The 13,492-nt window shown below is 36.7% G+C and overlaps 1 protein-coding gene across 1 annotated transcript in view; it reads right to left on the bottom strand.

Annotated features, from left to right (window-relative positions):
- LOC104852868 (alpha-1,2-mannosyltransferase ALG9) overlaps window positions 1-13,492 on the bottom strand; it is a 95,891-nt gene that overhangs the window by 69,091 nt on the left and 13,308 nt on the right. The window contains exons 6-10 of the mRNA XM_010610680.2: window positions 10,586-10,656; window positions 9,324-9,412; window positions 6,982-7,117; window positions 2,001-2,088; window positions 1,720-1,825 (exon numbers count right to left, since the gene is read on the bottom strand). Of these exons, the coding sequence (XP_010608982.2) occupies window positions 1,720-1,825; window positions 2,001-2,088; window positions 6,982-7,117; window positions 9,324-9,412; window positions 10,586-10,656 (490 nt within the window). The remainder of the gene's footprint in view (window positions 1-1,719; window positions 1,826-2,000; window positions 2,089-6,981; window positions 7,118-9,323; window positions 9,413-10,585; window positions 10,657-13,492) is intronic.

The following is a 13,492-nucleotide window of genomic DNA, read 5'->3' on the forward strand; positions in this document are numbered from 1 at the left end:
GTGAGTTTAAGACCACCCTCAACTATATAGCAGGACCCTGTCTTAAAAAAAAAGAAAAGAAAAAACTCCTTAAAAGATTAAAAGCAGACCTGGCAAGTGCAAGGTCCTGAGTTTGATCCCCAGTTCCAGGAAAAAAAAGATTAAAGAAGAATTGTGCCTATTTTGGTCTTTTTTTTTTTTCCACTTCTTTTTTGGTACCGGGAATCGAACCCAGGGCCTCGCGCTTGCCGGGCAGATGCTGCACCGCTGAGCTACATCCCCGGCCCATTTTAATGAAAAAACACTATTCATAAAATGTTTACTGACTGGATCTAATATCAGAACCTATCTAGATTTCTAACATCCCTCTGTAACCACAAGTAACTCAAATGCCCTCAGGAGTCAAATAAAACTGAATCAATGACTGGACCAGTGGAGTGAAAGGCAAATGGGGTACAATGCAGAATGCATTACAGACAAAAGGCATTCTATTGTTTTCTCTTAACCCTAAGCTGTCCAAACTAACTACTTTCTCTTGTTGACCCCCAACTCTATTTGCTACTTTGTCTATAGACTTTTCAAACTTTCTCCCCAATACCTGATAATGAAGTAATGCAAATTTAAAAATAAAATAAAAAGTGCCAGGTATAGTGGCACACACCTACAATCCCAGCTATTTGGGAGACTGATGCAGGAGGGCTACACGATTGAGGCCAATCTGAACAACTTAGCAAGATCCTGTCTCAAAATTAAAAAAAGAAAAGAAAAATAAGTAAAGGACTAGGGATGTAGCTCAGAGGTAGAGTACCTCTGGGTTCATCCTCAGTACCAGAAGGAAATAAAGGAGGAGGAGAAAAAGGGAGAGAGATAGGAGTGGGGAGGAGAAGAGGAGAAGAAAAGAAACATCAAGTATTTCAACGTACAGAAAACATTTGGAGAGGGCTGGGGATTTAGCTCAGTGGTTCCACTGCCTGCCTCACAAGCACAAGGTCCTGAATTCCAGCACCCGTACCAAAAAAAAAAAAAAAAAAAAAGGTGGAGAAATACATTACCAAGAGTCAACAACAGCTACATGGAAATGATGGACTGATGGACTTATGTTTTTATTTTCTATTTGTTATCATATTAATTTTCTAATAAGAAGAAACTTTTTTTTTGGTACCAGGGATCAAACTCAGGTCCTTGGGCTTGTGAGGCAGGTGCTGGAAACTCTGAGCTAAATCCACAGCCCAAGAGGAAACTTAATTAAGAAGAAGAAGAAAAAAAAAAGAATAGCATCAAAACCCATGGCATAGATATTCAACTCCAACTTTGACACTGATAATAACAAATAGCAGGACAAACACAGAGCCAGCATCTGAGTGTCACATTAATCAAGAAGAACTATTCAAGCTGGGTGTGGGGGCACACACCTGTAATCCCAGAACTCAGGAGATGGAGGCAGAAGGATCACTGTGAATTCAAGACCAACCTGGGCTACAAAGTGAGTTCCAGGGCAGTCTGAACTACATTACATAGTGATGTCTCAAAAAAAAAAAAAAAAAAAAAAAAAAAAAGAACTATTCAAGTAACTACATGTCCATCATTGTGCTATATTTAAATATCTATTTTTAAGTAGGAAAATAAAATCATCAGCAAAGAAATACTATATGTAATAAAATGGGATAACCAAATTAAAATTTTGAAGCTTGGGTAAATTGAGTTCATTTCTAACTCTTCCCAAAATCTGTAAAGCCTTACCATAAAGATCAGGTCCATGAGAAGTGAAGACATTATATAAAAGAATGTTGAGTGGTGCAATTACCATCTTCCCATAATAGTAGCTGTCAATGACCACTACAGGCACCTAAAACAGAGTAGAAAACACACAGCTATTTCAAAGTTTTTCTCTTGAAACATTATCAAAATGTTGATGATACACCTGAGAATGAAAAACAAAATGAATTCCTAATGTTTCGTTTTTGCACCTCAGAAGAGGCTTTCATTATAATGTGAGAACAAAAAACAGGAAGAAAACTCACCAGAAAGAGAATTAGAGCCACCAGTGACCAATGAAAGAAACTCTTCCACCTATGTTTCATGACCAGCAAATCAAAGGCAATGGGTAAGCTATTTAACAGAAAAACAAAAAGTGGAGAGGTAAGTAAAATATTTAGAAACAAGTCAGATTCACATATCCCTTTCCTATGCTGATAGTAAAAATATCTCTACCTGTGACAAGAAAAGAAAGCCCATATATGAGAGGTAAGAAAGCCAGTATATAAGAGGATGTTGTCTTAAAAGTCTTAACATAGGACCCATCAGAAAGCTATGCAACCTACATGTACACAAGAAATGTAAATACAGAGCTGTTAGAACAAACTTTATTTTATACATATGTTTATGTAATGGACATTTAAAATATGTTAACTATAAATAAATGTGCCCTATTATCCTATACTACCATGTCAAATACATACTGATCTCTCTTTTCCAAGATTCACAAGGATTTCAGTAATATATTACAAACTCTGACGTCAATTCTGACCTATCCCCTTCCAGTGCCATTTATTACTCTTCCTTTCACCTACATTCCTCAAGCAAGTGGCATATATGTGTTCCCCTCACTTAACTATTTCTCCTTCAAGATGTAGCTTAAGAGGGGCTGGTGATTTAGCACAGTGGCACCGCACCTGCCTTGCAAGTGCAAGGTCAAGGTCATGAGTTCAATCCCCAGTACCAAAAAAAAAAAAAAGACTTAGCTTAAGTGAATAAAGCTGATTTAAGGTAAAATGGAATCTCCTCACGGCAAGAACCAATGTCTCTTCACAGGGTTCGTTTTCCTTTGTAATTCTGCTTCACTAGACACAAAACTTCTGTTCCACCATCTTTAAATACCATGGGCTCCTGATCTTTCCAGTTACTCCCCTTCTATACTATTTTTATTTTTTCTCTACTGCTTCACCACAATATCTTTCCAAAGCAACTACACTCATTATCTCAGTAGGCACTTCCACTGTTGTATGAACAATCACCTTCCACCCACAATTTCCACAAATCTAAGACTAGTGGGCCTCTATCCATGCTTAGTCACAAAGAATTCTTTCTCTACACCAACAAATCTACCCAGAATCTACCCAAATGTCAACTGCAGGGCCTATTCTTGTCACTCCCATGAAATCTCTATAGATTCCTCCTATCTCTGAATTTGTATGTATTATCACCTTGTCATTTATTTGATTATGTCATGTGCTAAGATTATCTCCCTAGGATTTGAACGTCCACATTCCATTCTATTCTATGTAAATTTTACACGGACATTTTGTGTTTTATTTTTCTCCCAACTTACATTTCCACTGCATCTATATTTCATCTCTGATTACTGGGGAGGGGGGTTGGGGGGGTTCCAGGGCAAGGATTGAACCCATGTCCTTCACACTGAGCTATAACACAAGCCCTTTTTTTTGGTGTTTTGTTTTACATTTTGAGACAAGGTCTCACTAAGTTGCCCAGGCCAGGATTGAACTTGAGATACCCCTGCCTTGCCCTCCTTTGTCTAAGTTTTCATACTTCTAATTATTTGTTCAATGTTTATCTTTTCTATCAAAACGTAAGCTCCAAAAAAGGAAGAAGTATGACTGTCTAATTAATATAATATAAGCAATGCCTAGAACAAAGTATTTAATAAATAATTAATAGGCAAAGGAATCAAAATGTGCCACACATAGGTATTTGTGGAACTCAACATGTTACGGTGAATGCAGATGAATCAGAGAATGAAAAGAATGGAGAAACTGAGAAAAAGGGGCAGAAGAGGTAAAAGTTGGGAATATTACACAGAGCTTTGGAGTAAGCCTAGGATTTGGATATCACAGGACAAACTTTTTATTTAAAGGACTTAACATTATTTATGTTAGGCTTGGCAGGCCACACATGGCCTGTGTTAAATATTCTTCTGTATATGTGTATTGTTTTTCAATAAACTTTTTAAAATGTAAAAATTATTCTCAGGTTGTAAAAAGAAAAACAGGCCAGCTGGACTGAGTCCACTGGCAAGTTTGTGAACCCTTATGACACAAGGCAATGAGAAGCTATTACAGGTTAAAGCAGGAAAATTATATGATTACAGCTGCATTTTAGGAACAGAACTCTAGAGTGTGGAGAGTAGATTTACAGGGATTAGGCTGGAGATGTGAAGATCACTTAGAAGGCTATATAGTAATCCAGGAACAGATAAAAGATGAAGAAACACAGATTAAGAAGACATTTAGAAGATACAATAAATTAATAGGATCTGTAAAAGAAAAAAAGAGCCACATAATTTTTTCAGGTTTCCAGTTCAGTATTGAGTAGACAGCAGTAGCCATTTACTGGGATAGAAACACAGGTAAAGAAACAGATGTGGGGGAAGACAATGAACTCAAGGACATAGCTAATGGGCAGTAAGAATTCAGTGAGGTAAAAAATTTCACTGACAAGCATAAAGCTTTCAACTGAGTGTGGTGGCACGTGTCAGGTGATCCTCTGAGGCAGGAGGCTCTCTGTGAGTTAAAGGCCAGCCTGGCTACACAGTGAGTTCAAGGCTAGCCTACACTACAAAGCAAGATCCTGCTTCAAAAAACAAAAAGGGGGCCGGGTATTTAGCTCAGTGGTTCCACTGCCTGCCTTGCAGTGCAAGAACCAGAGTTCCTGGTACCAAACTAAATAAATTAATAAATAAATAAAGTTTTCTTTGGTTTTAGAAGTATTTTACAAATCAGGCATGGTACCATATGTCTGTAATTCCAGCTACACGGGAGGCTGAGGCAAAAGGACACCAAGTCTAAGGCCAGACTTGGAAACTTAGCAAGATCCTGTCTCAAAATTTAAAAATAAAAAGGATTAGAGCTATAACTTAGTACTCGCTGGGTTTAATTCCCAGTATGGAAAAAAAGTATTTTGCATTTATTGATACAAGAATTATAAAGGTGATTGAAAACAGCAGAAGTACAGAAAACAGCCTAAGATAAAATCGTGAGGAACATAATAATTTGAAGATGGAAGGTGTAATAGAAGAAAGGATTAGACATGGGGAATCCAGACTTGAAAAGTCAATTAACGTGCCAGGGATTTAGCACAGTGATGCTGCCGCCTGCTTCGCAAGCACAAGGTCCCAAGTTCAAGCTGCAGTTATCAAAAAGAAAAAGCAATTAAAATTTAAAATGGCCTATCCTCTCTATTCTGACATAATTCCCTTTGTAAAACTTTAACCCATAAGAAAGTATGCAAAAAAACTATGCAATGATATCTGTACAATAGTGTTCACTGAAGCATTGTGTAAAAGCAAAAAACTAAAAACCAAATGTCTACCAATAAGGTAATCCTTAAATAAATTGTGGTCCACATATAATGGAATGCTCTACAACTGGATATAGAGAATGATATAGTCTATGTACAAGAGAAGAAAAACATCTACAGAATAATTCTATTTGTTTTAAGAATACATAGGTATGGATATGTATATGTATGCATGTATAAAATGCACATGAGGATAATTTCTGGGATGATATATACAATATTTTTAGTAGTGACTAACTTTGAGGATTGGGCTAGAGGAGAAGAAAATTAGGCTTGCATGTGGTGCACATCTGTAATCTTAGCACTCTGGGAGGATAAGGCAGGAAGATCTTAAATTCAAGAGAAGTTGGGGCAACTTAAGTGATTTAGTAAGACCCTGCCTCAAAATAAAAAATACAAAGAACTGGAGATGTAGCTCAATGTGAAGGCCCTGGATTCAATCCCCAGTATTACCAAAATAAACAAACAATCCAAAATTAGTTGTTTTTGCTTTTGCCATGTTAGGAATGGAACCCAAGTAAGCACTCTACCACTAAGCTGTATGTTCTTCAAAGAATTATTTTAATCTTGCAAAATCTGGTACTTGTTTGTTGTGGTACTGCAGATGATATTCAGGGCCTTGTGCCTACTAGGCAAGTACTCTACCACTAAGCTACACTCCTATCCCTTAATACTTTTTTTTATAATAAAGAAATAATACCTCTACAATAAGCTTAGTATCAAACTAAAATATTTTAAAATTACTAGTCAATAGGGCCAAGGATTTAATGTAGTGGAGCAATGCCTGCCTCACAGTTGCAAAGTCCTGAGTTCAATCCCTGGTACCCAAAATAAAAAATTACTAGTACAAGTCAAGCACTAGTCAAAAAGATAAGCACAGCCAGGTGTTGTGGCACACACCTGTAATCCCAGCACTCGGGAGGCTGAGGCAGGAGGATCGCTGTGAGTTCAAGACCAGCCTGGGATACATAGTGAGTTCCAGGTCAGTCTCAATTACAGTGAGACCCTGTCTCAAAAAAAAAAAAAAAAAAAAAATTAAGCACAGGGCGAGGGATTTAGCTCAACGGCACTGCACCTGCCTCACAAGCGCAAGGTCTTGAGTTTGATCCCCAGTACCAAAAAAAACTAAGACATTAAGCACAAATTAGTACATAAGCAGTGGAAACAAGGGTGCAAAAGAAATGACAGTCACAACTGAACTTTGAATAAAAAGACATGGGGCAAGAAAAGAGAAAGACTGAAGCAAACTCGGATTTCAAGCCTAGGGGACTGGGAAAATTCATAGCACACGGTGGAGGAGTGTGGGGAAAACAACAACTGTGAGTTAGAAAGGACTGGAATCAAAGCAAGCATAATTTTAAAGACAAATCACTCAAACTCTTAGTTTACTTTCTCATTTATAAAGCCTTAACGACTATAATTCTGTTACAGGTTCTTACAAGGATTAGGAGTAACATTTACAAAGGGTTTAGCAGTTTCTCAGATACAGAAGATTAATAGTCACTATTATTAGAATTAATCATAATAATAAACACTCAGAAAAATATGCTTTCCTTTTCCAGAATCTTTGTCTGTCCAATTAATTCTTATAACTTTGATGCTACCTGGCAATATGAATCTATTCCAATATTAATATTTGCCATATGCCTAGTGATATATAGGAGAGGAACTATGTTTGTTTCTTACCCAAGAGCTGCACTGAATGGCCAGCCTAAGATAGCCCCAGCTGCTACGCCCAGCACAGCAATGGGAGTCTTGTCCATATACCAGCCAGTCATGGCTATCAATGTAGTGTACATACAAAAGCTACTAGGAAGAAAAGCTGCAAGAGTAAAAAAGAAAAATTAAAAATTAAAAGAGGGAAGGACAAGATATTCAGATTAGGTATCAATTATTAGAAACTAACCTACATTACAAATGTAAATAGCCAGTCATTTATTTTGGACATTGCTATATTAAAAATGGGCAGTAAAGGGGCTGGGGATTTAGCTTGGTGGATTTAGCAAGGACCTGAGTTCAATCCCTGGTACCAAAAAAAGAAAAGAAAAGAAAAGAAATAGGCAGTAAAGGGATACTCCTTTAAAAAAAATAATAATAATAACTTCAGTGATTTTCTTATTTTCTCACTCTTGTTTTTTAAGTACCAGCACGTGCCCTTGGCTTTACAATACTAACTATCCCATTCTTCTCCTGGTCTATACCTCAAATTCAAAACTTTTTAAAATTCCAGTTTGCCCAAGAATACCCCAAGGTTGGGCACTCAAACAGAAAATATGCTTTAAAAGACTTAGAATCACTGCTGACAATTTATTTCTAAAATTCTGATGGTTTTCTGAGACTGTCTCCATCTTAATAGGTACCGTATAGGAATTCTAAGAAACCTTCTCAAGGGCCAGATGTTGAAAAGCAGTACCAATTTGCACTCTGCATGCACTGACACAGATTATCTGGCCTCTAGATGGCCCCTAATTATTTACTGTACAACAGAAGACTGAGCAAATTCAGTCTTTGCAACACCAACAATCAAAGTATTTCAAATAATTTGGAAGAAAAACACAGATCTGCTTCTCTTGCTGCAGAGACCTGATTCCTTTAGCACCAGTGAGAAAAAAATCAGTCAACTTCTAGAGAATGATAATGGGATTTAGTTCAGTGGCACCACACCTGCCTTGCAAGAGCAAGGTCCTGAGTTCAATCTCCAGTACCGCAACAAAAAAAAAAAAAAAAGGAGAATGATAATGAATAGGCAGTGAGATTTACCACATAGCAAAGAGTTCAGAGGCACATGCCTTCAACTAACAGGATAAAGCTAAAGATACGCCTGGGAACTTCTTTATGGATGCAGTGATACCTTGGTGCACAATGCTTTTGTATGGTTTGCAAACATAAGCTTTGGCAAAATTTTGTTTTTGTTTGCAAACTCTGCATTGAGTGACAACAAACACAACCATGGTCATCCTTCCCCACACAAACACAAACATGGCCACTTTTTCCAAAACTGTATAACAAATTAAGTTTGTGAACTGAGGTACCACTGTAGATGTTAAATCAGTAATGGTGAACCTTTTAGAGCTTTCAATGGTTACAAACAACCAGCTGTGACAAGTGTGCCACACAGATTTGCCACCAGTGCACTAAATATTAATGCCAACCAAAGCTGTCAATTCCAGGTTCCAATGCAGAGGATAAAAAAACAATGGTATGTGAAGTTCCTGCCAGCTCTAAGGATAAAGCACAGACACCTTTAGGGCAGTGGATCTCAGTTATTCCAGGCAAGAGCCCTGTCCTCTTACCAGAGCATTAATTTTGGTATATTCAATAAAGGGAAAATAAACATATAATTCTGTGCCAACTACTATTTTAGTATATATTCTTTATAAACAGTATATTGGATTTTGGAACACACAAGCAAAAACTACAATTAAGAAAAATATATCCAATAATTTTTCTGGAGAGTTGGGAACCACCTACCTTTCCAGCAATCTACCCTGGCTCAGTCCACAAAACATAAATATTCCATTACAGCACAGTTTGAAAGCCATGAACTAGGTATTCTAAATTTTAAGAAGCTTACTCTAAAAAATGCTCAACAGAACACGCACACCTCCACAAAATACAAATCAAATAATGTACGTGAAACAGATTTGTCAAGAACAGTATTTTTGACACAAAGAGCTTCCTTAAACAAAATTATGTTCTTTCTCCTAATGCCAAAAAAGGGAAATGGGTAGTTGACTCAAGGATGTAAAAGAAAGCACCTATCCATTCTACCAACTATGAATTTGACTTTTAATAAGTTATTTCACCTTTGTAAGTTTCAGTGTTCTCACCTACAAACATAAGAAACTATTTTTCTTATACCATATAATTATTGTAAAGATCAATCATGAAAATGTAGATAGCACTGATCTGCAAATTACTGACATTATACAAACAAATACTGTAGATGCCTGGACAAGTGTTTCCCTTCAATACAACTGTGAACCAAGGGTGAATCTGCTACTCTCTCCACTTGCCCTTCTACTCACCAGATGATGAACAAAACATGCCAGTGCTGAGCACCAAGAAAGATAACATCATTCGACTCACATGCAGACCAAACTTCTTACACACAGCCCTAGGAAAAAGCAGAATTAGCAGAGCAGACATTAGAAATGGACAAATCAAATCAAAGGAGAAAAAAATGCCTGCAAAGGAAATAACACTTAAGATCTAAAGTCAAATACAGATCCAGAACTGTCTTAATAGATTTGTTAGCAACTTTATATGTATAAAAAACCGAAAAATCTTTATCCCTGACACAAGAGAGAAGCTCCTACCTAAGAGGAAATATATGCTTTACATGGTAAGATTATGTCTACTATCAATAGAATGTAGTAAAAAATAATAGGCCTCAGATGCACATGGGTAAAGGTTCAAATTCTGACTCTGATACTTATTAGCAGTGGGATCCTGGTCTAGTCACATAATTTGCCAGATTCCTCATCTGAATAATAAATTATAGGCACTTGAAGAAATTTCTGTGAAGATAATGCACGGAAAAGTGCTTAGGAGAGTATCTGGCACTGAGTTGCACAATAGTGGTTGCCAGATTTTTAATAATGATCACTAAGTCTAAAAACCTTTTATTGCATTAAGGCATTATTAATATGTTTGTTAGGTATCATATTAAAAAGATAGCAATTTTTATTATTAGACCACTTAAATGCTAATAATTCCATTAATATTCAACCAATTAGAGTTACGCATGGTACCACATGCCTATAATCCCAGCACTCAGGAGACTGAGGCCAGGATCACCGAGAGTTTGAAGCCAACTTGGGCTACATAGTGAGTTCAAGGCCAGCCTCAACTACACAGCAAGACAAGACTCTGTTTCAAAAACTTAAAGCTCTTTTGTGAAGTACAATGTATTAGAAGCAAATAGGAACAGAGAGTCTCATTTGGGAATAGTTTCCCATCAGCTAAACTTTAAGGTAGAAGTAAATCATGATCCTGTATCTTAGGCTCAAAAATAAGCTTCTACTAAATCCCACTAAGTAAAGATCAGTTACACATGTATTAACAGAATTAAAATTAATGATATGGTATTTATGAACCTCAAGAAAGTAAATAATTAGAAGAATTCCTCTTTGATTATTTTTCAAACAAGAAGTTGCATTTCAGATATAATATCTGGAGCTAGAAGGAAAGTATTTTCTATTTCTAATTGCCTACTCTATCAGAGAGATGACCTATGGTATATTTGGTTTCTTTCTAGCACTTTTAGAACCAAAGTTTTTATACTCACTTGTAAAAGTAAAGTTCACAAATACAGCTCACAAAAGCCAGAAGACATCGCAAAAAGTAAAAGACAAGAATCTGAAAGAAATCCAGAAAAGAAAATATGTCACAGATAGGAGCCAAAAAAACTCATAAAGATGAAGCTATTTTGATTTATCAAAAAAATCTGTACTATAAATTGGTATAAAAGCAGAATGTACCAAAATGATACAAATTTTCATATCCCTACACTCAGTATACTTATAACCCCAGCACTCAGAAGCCTGAGGCAGGAGGATTGCCATGAGTTCAAGGCCAGCCTGGGCTGTGTAGTGAGTTCAAGGCCAGCCTGGACTACATATTGGGACTTTGTCTCAAAAAAACAAAAACAGGGCCAGGGATTTAGCTCAGTGGTTCTGCCACCTACCTTGTAAGAGCAAGGTCCCGAGTTCAATTCCTGATACAAAAAAAACCTAAGTTTTCATTTAGATGGATATATTACTGCATTTAGGTAAATACAATACAATAAAATTATTAATTCTTATATTAATATGTAAATTCAATAAAACTCTAATAAAAACCTAGCAGAATTTAGGTGTGGGAAAAACTAATTCTAAAATGATTTTTAAAATACAAATCTCAGGGGCTGGGGATTTAGCTCAGTGACACCGTGCCTGCCTTGCAAGCACAAAGTCCTGAGTTCGATTCCCTGTACCTGGAAAAAAAAATGCATATCTTATAAAAGATAAAGCAAGACATTCATTTATCAGGTATTTACATTATAAAACTGTAACCATCAAAGCAATAGGCTACTACTTAACAAAGACATCAATGACAATGAATAAAGAAAATAGCAACAGACCCATCACATATGGGAGTAAGATGTAATACAGAGGTATTACATTAGGGGAATATCTAATTAGAGGAAACAGATGGATTATTTGATGGATAGTGCTAGAAAATTCAGTTCATTAAATAGCACAAAGTTGGATCTTTCTACATTTAATAAAAATAAACTTCAATCACCTTAGTAAGAAGTAAAATTATAGGGCCAGGGATTTAGCTCACTGTCACCATACCTGCCTCATAAGCGCAAGACCCTAAGTCTGATCCCTGGTACAAAAAAAAAAAAAAAAAAAAAAGAGGTAAAATTATATAGCTAACTGAAGAAAACACAGAAGAACATCTCTACGACCTATAGTAAAAAAAAGATTTTGTATAAAAATATCCAAAACCGTGCCTGGGATTTAGCTCAGTGGTGCTGCTGCCTGCCTCACAAGTATAAAGTCCTAAATTAGATCTCCAGTACCAAAAAAAAAAAAAAAAAAAGATCCAAAACCTACCAAGCATACAAGAAAAACTGACTGACTTGACCACCTGACACCTGACTATATCAAAGTTAAGGATTTCTGTTTGACAAAGGACCACAAATAGAGAGGTGACCATCTAGATAAAGGATATCCGAGACAGCATCTAAAATCTACACGATTACTAGTGGGAAATTCTACCAACCAAAGGGAAAAAACAAAAAATCCAATAGAAAAATGGGCAAAGGATGTGAATAGGTAAATCACCGAATGGGAAATAAGAATGATGAATAAAGAGGTGAAGAAATGCTCCACCTCATTAATAACCACAGAAATTCAGTCAAAATGAGAAAAACAGGGGCCAGGGATTTAGCTCATTGGTTCCGCCACTTGCCTCATAAGCACAAGGTCCCAAGTTGGATCCCTGGTACCAAAAAAACACCAAACAAAAATGAGAAGATATCAAATGCATGAGAACGTCAGAAATATCAAATCAGGAGAGGTGAGGAAGCTGGAACTTCAAGTATTGCTGCACAGAATGTAGAGCTGTACAGTCATATGGAGAGCAGAGGGTCTATGTGTGGGACCTGAATATAGTGAAGCATGGAATCCACACACATGCAGAAGGGGATAATACAGAAGTGTTCTAACTGGGTGCAAAAAAGTTGGGAAGGAACAGGTATAGTGACATCTACTTATGATACCAGTACACTGGGAAGCAGAGGCAGGAGAACTGTTAGTTCAAGTACAGCCTGGGTAACCTTGAGACTTAAGATTGTCTAAAACTAAATTTAAAAATTAAAAGGAGTTGGGATTTAGCTCAGTTGGCTCAATTCCCAATACTACAAATAAATAAGATGGAAAGAAAAAAGACAGATAAGACAGACATATATTCCAGTGCCAATTAACATACTGTCTTTCAGCAATAACCCAGTTTTCTTTACTCTTCAGCATTATGATGGTAGGGCTGGGACACTGTAACTACAATTCCATTTGGCAGGTGGGTTCCTATTGAATCTCACTGGCAAAATTAACAGGGAAAAGGAAATTTGACCTAAGAAAAAGAGAAGGGAAGTCTTCCTTCCTGTTTTGCTTGTTGTTTACATCAATGATATAAGAACATTACTGATCCAAGAGGAAGAATTCTGTGTCAGACATGTCTAGTTTAAAGTGAAGGCAGATTTAAAAAAATAAAGTGAGAGCAGATAATCAAACAGAAATAAAAACCCTCAAGCCAGGCATGGCGGCACACACCTGCAATCCCAGCACTTGGGAGACTTGAGGTAGGAGGATCGCTGTGAGTTCGAGACTATCCTGGACTAAATAGTGAGTTCCAGGTCAGTCTCAACTACAAAGTGAGACCTGTCTCAAAAAAAAAAAAAATAAATAAACAAACATACAAACAGGCCAGGGACTTAGCTCAGTGATTCCACAGCCTGCTGTGCAAGTGCAAGGTCCTGAGTTCAATACCTGGTACCAATAAATAAATAGATCGATTGATAGACAGATAAGGCTTGGAGATATAGCTGAATATGAGGCCCTGGATTCAATCTTCAACACCACACACACACACACACACACACACACACACACACAAAAAAAAAAAAAAAAAAAAAAAAAAAAAAAAA

This window comes from Fukomys damarensis, unplaced genomic scaffold, assembly GCF_012274545.1.
Source record: "Fukomys damarensis isolate Sample0158 unplaced genomic scaffold, DMR_v1.0_HiC HiC_scaffold_16, whole genome shotgun sequence".
Lineage (NCBI taxonomy): Eukaryota > Metazoa > Chordata > Mammalia > Rodentia > Bathyergidae > Fukomys > Fukomys damarensis.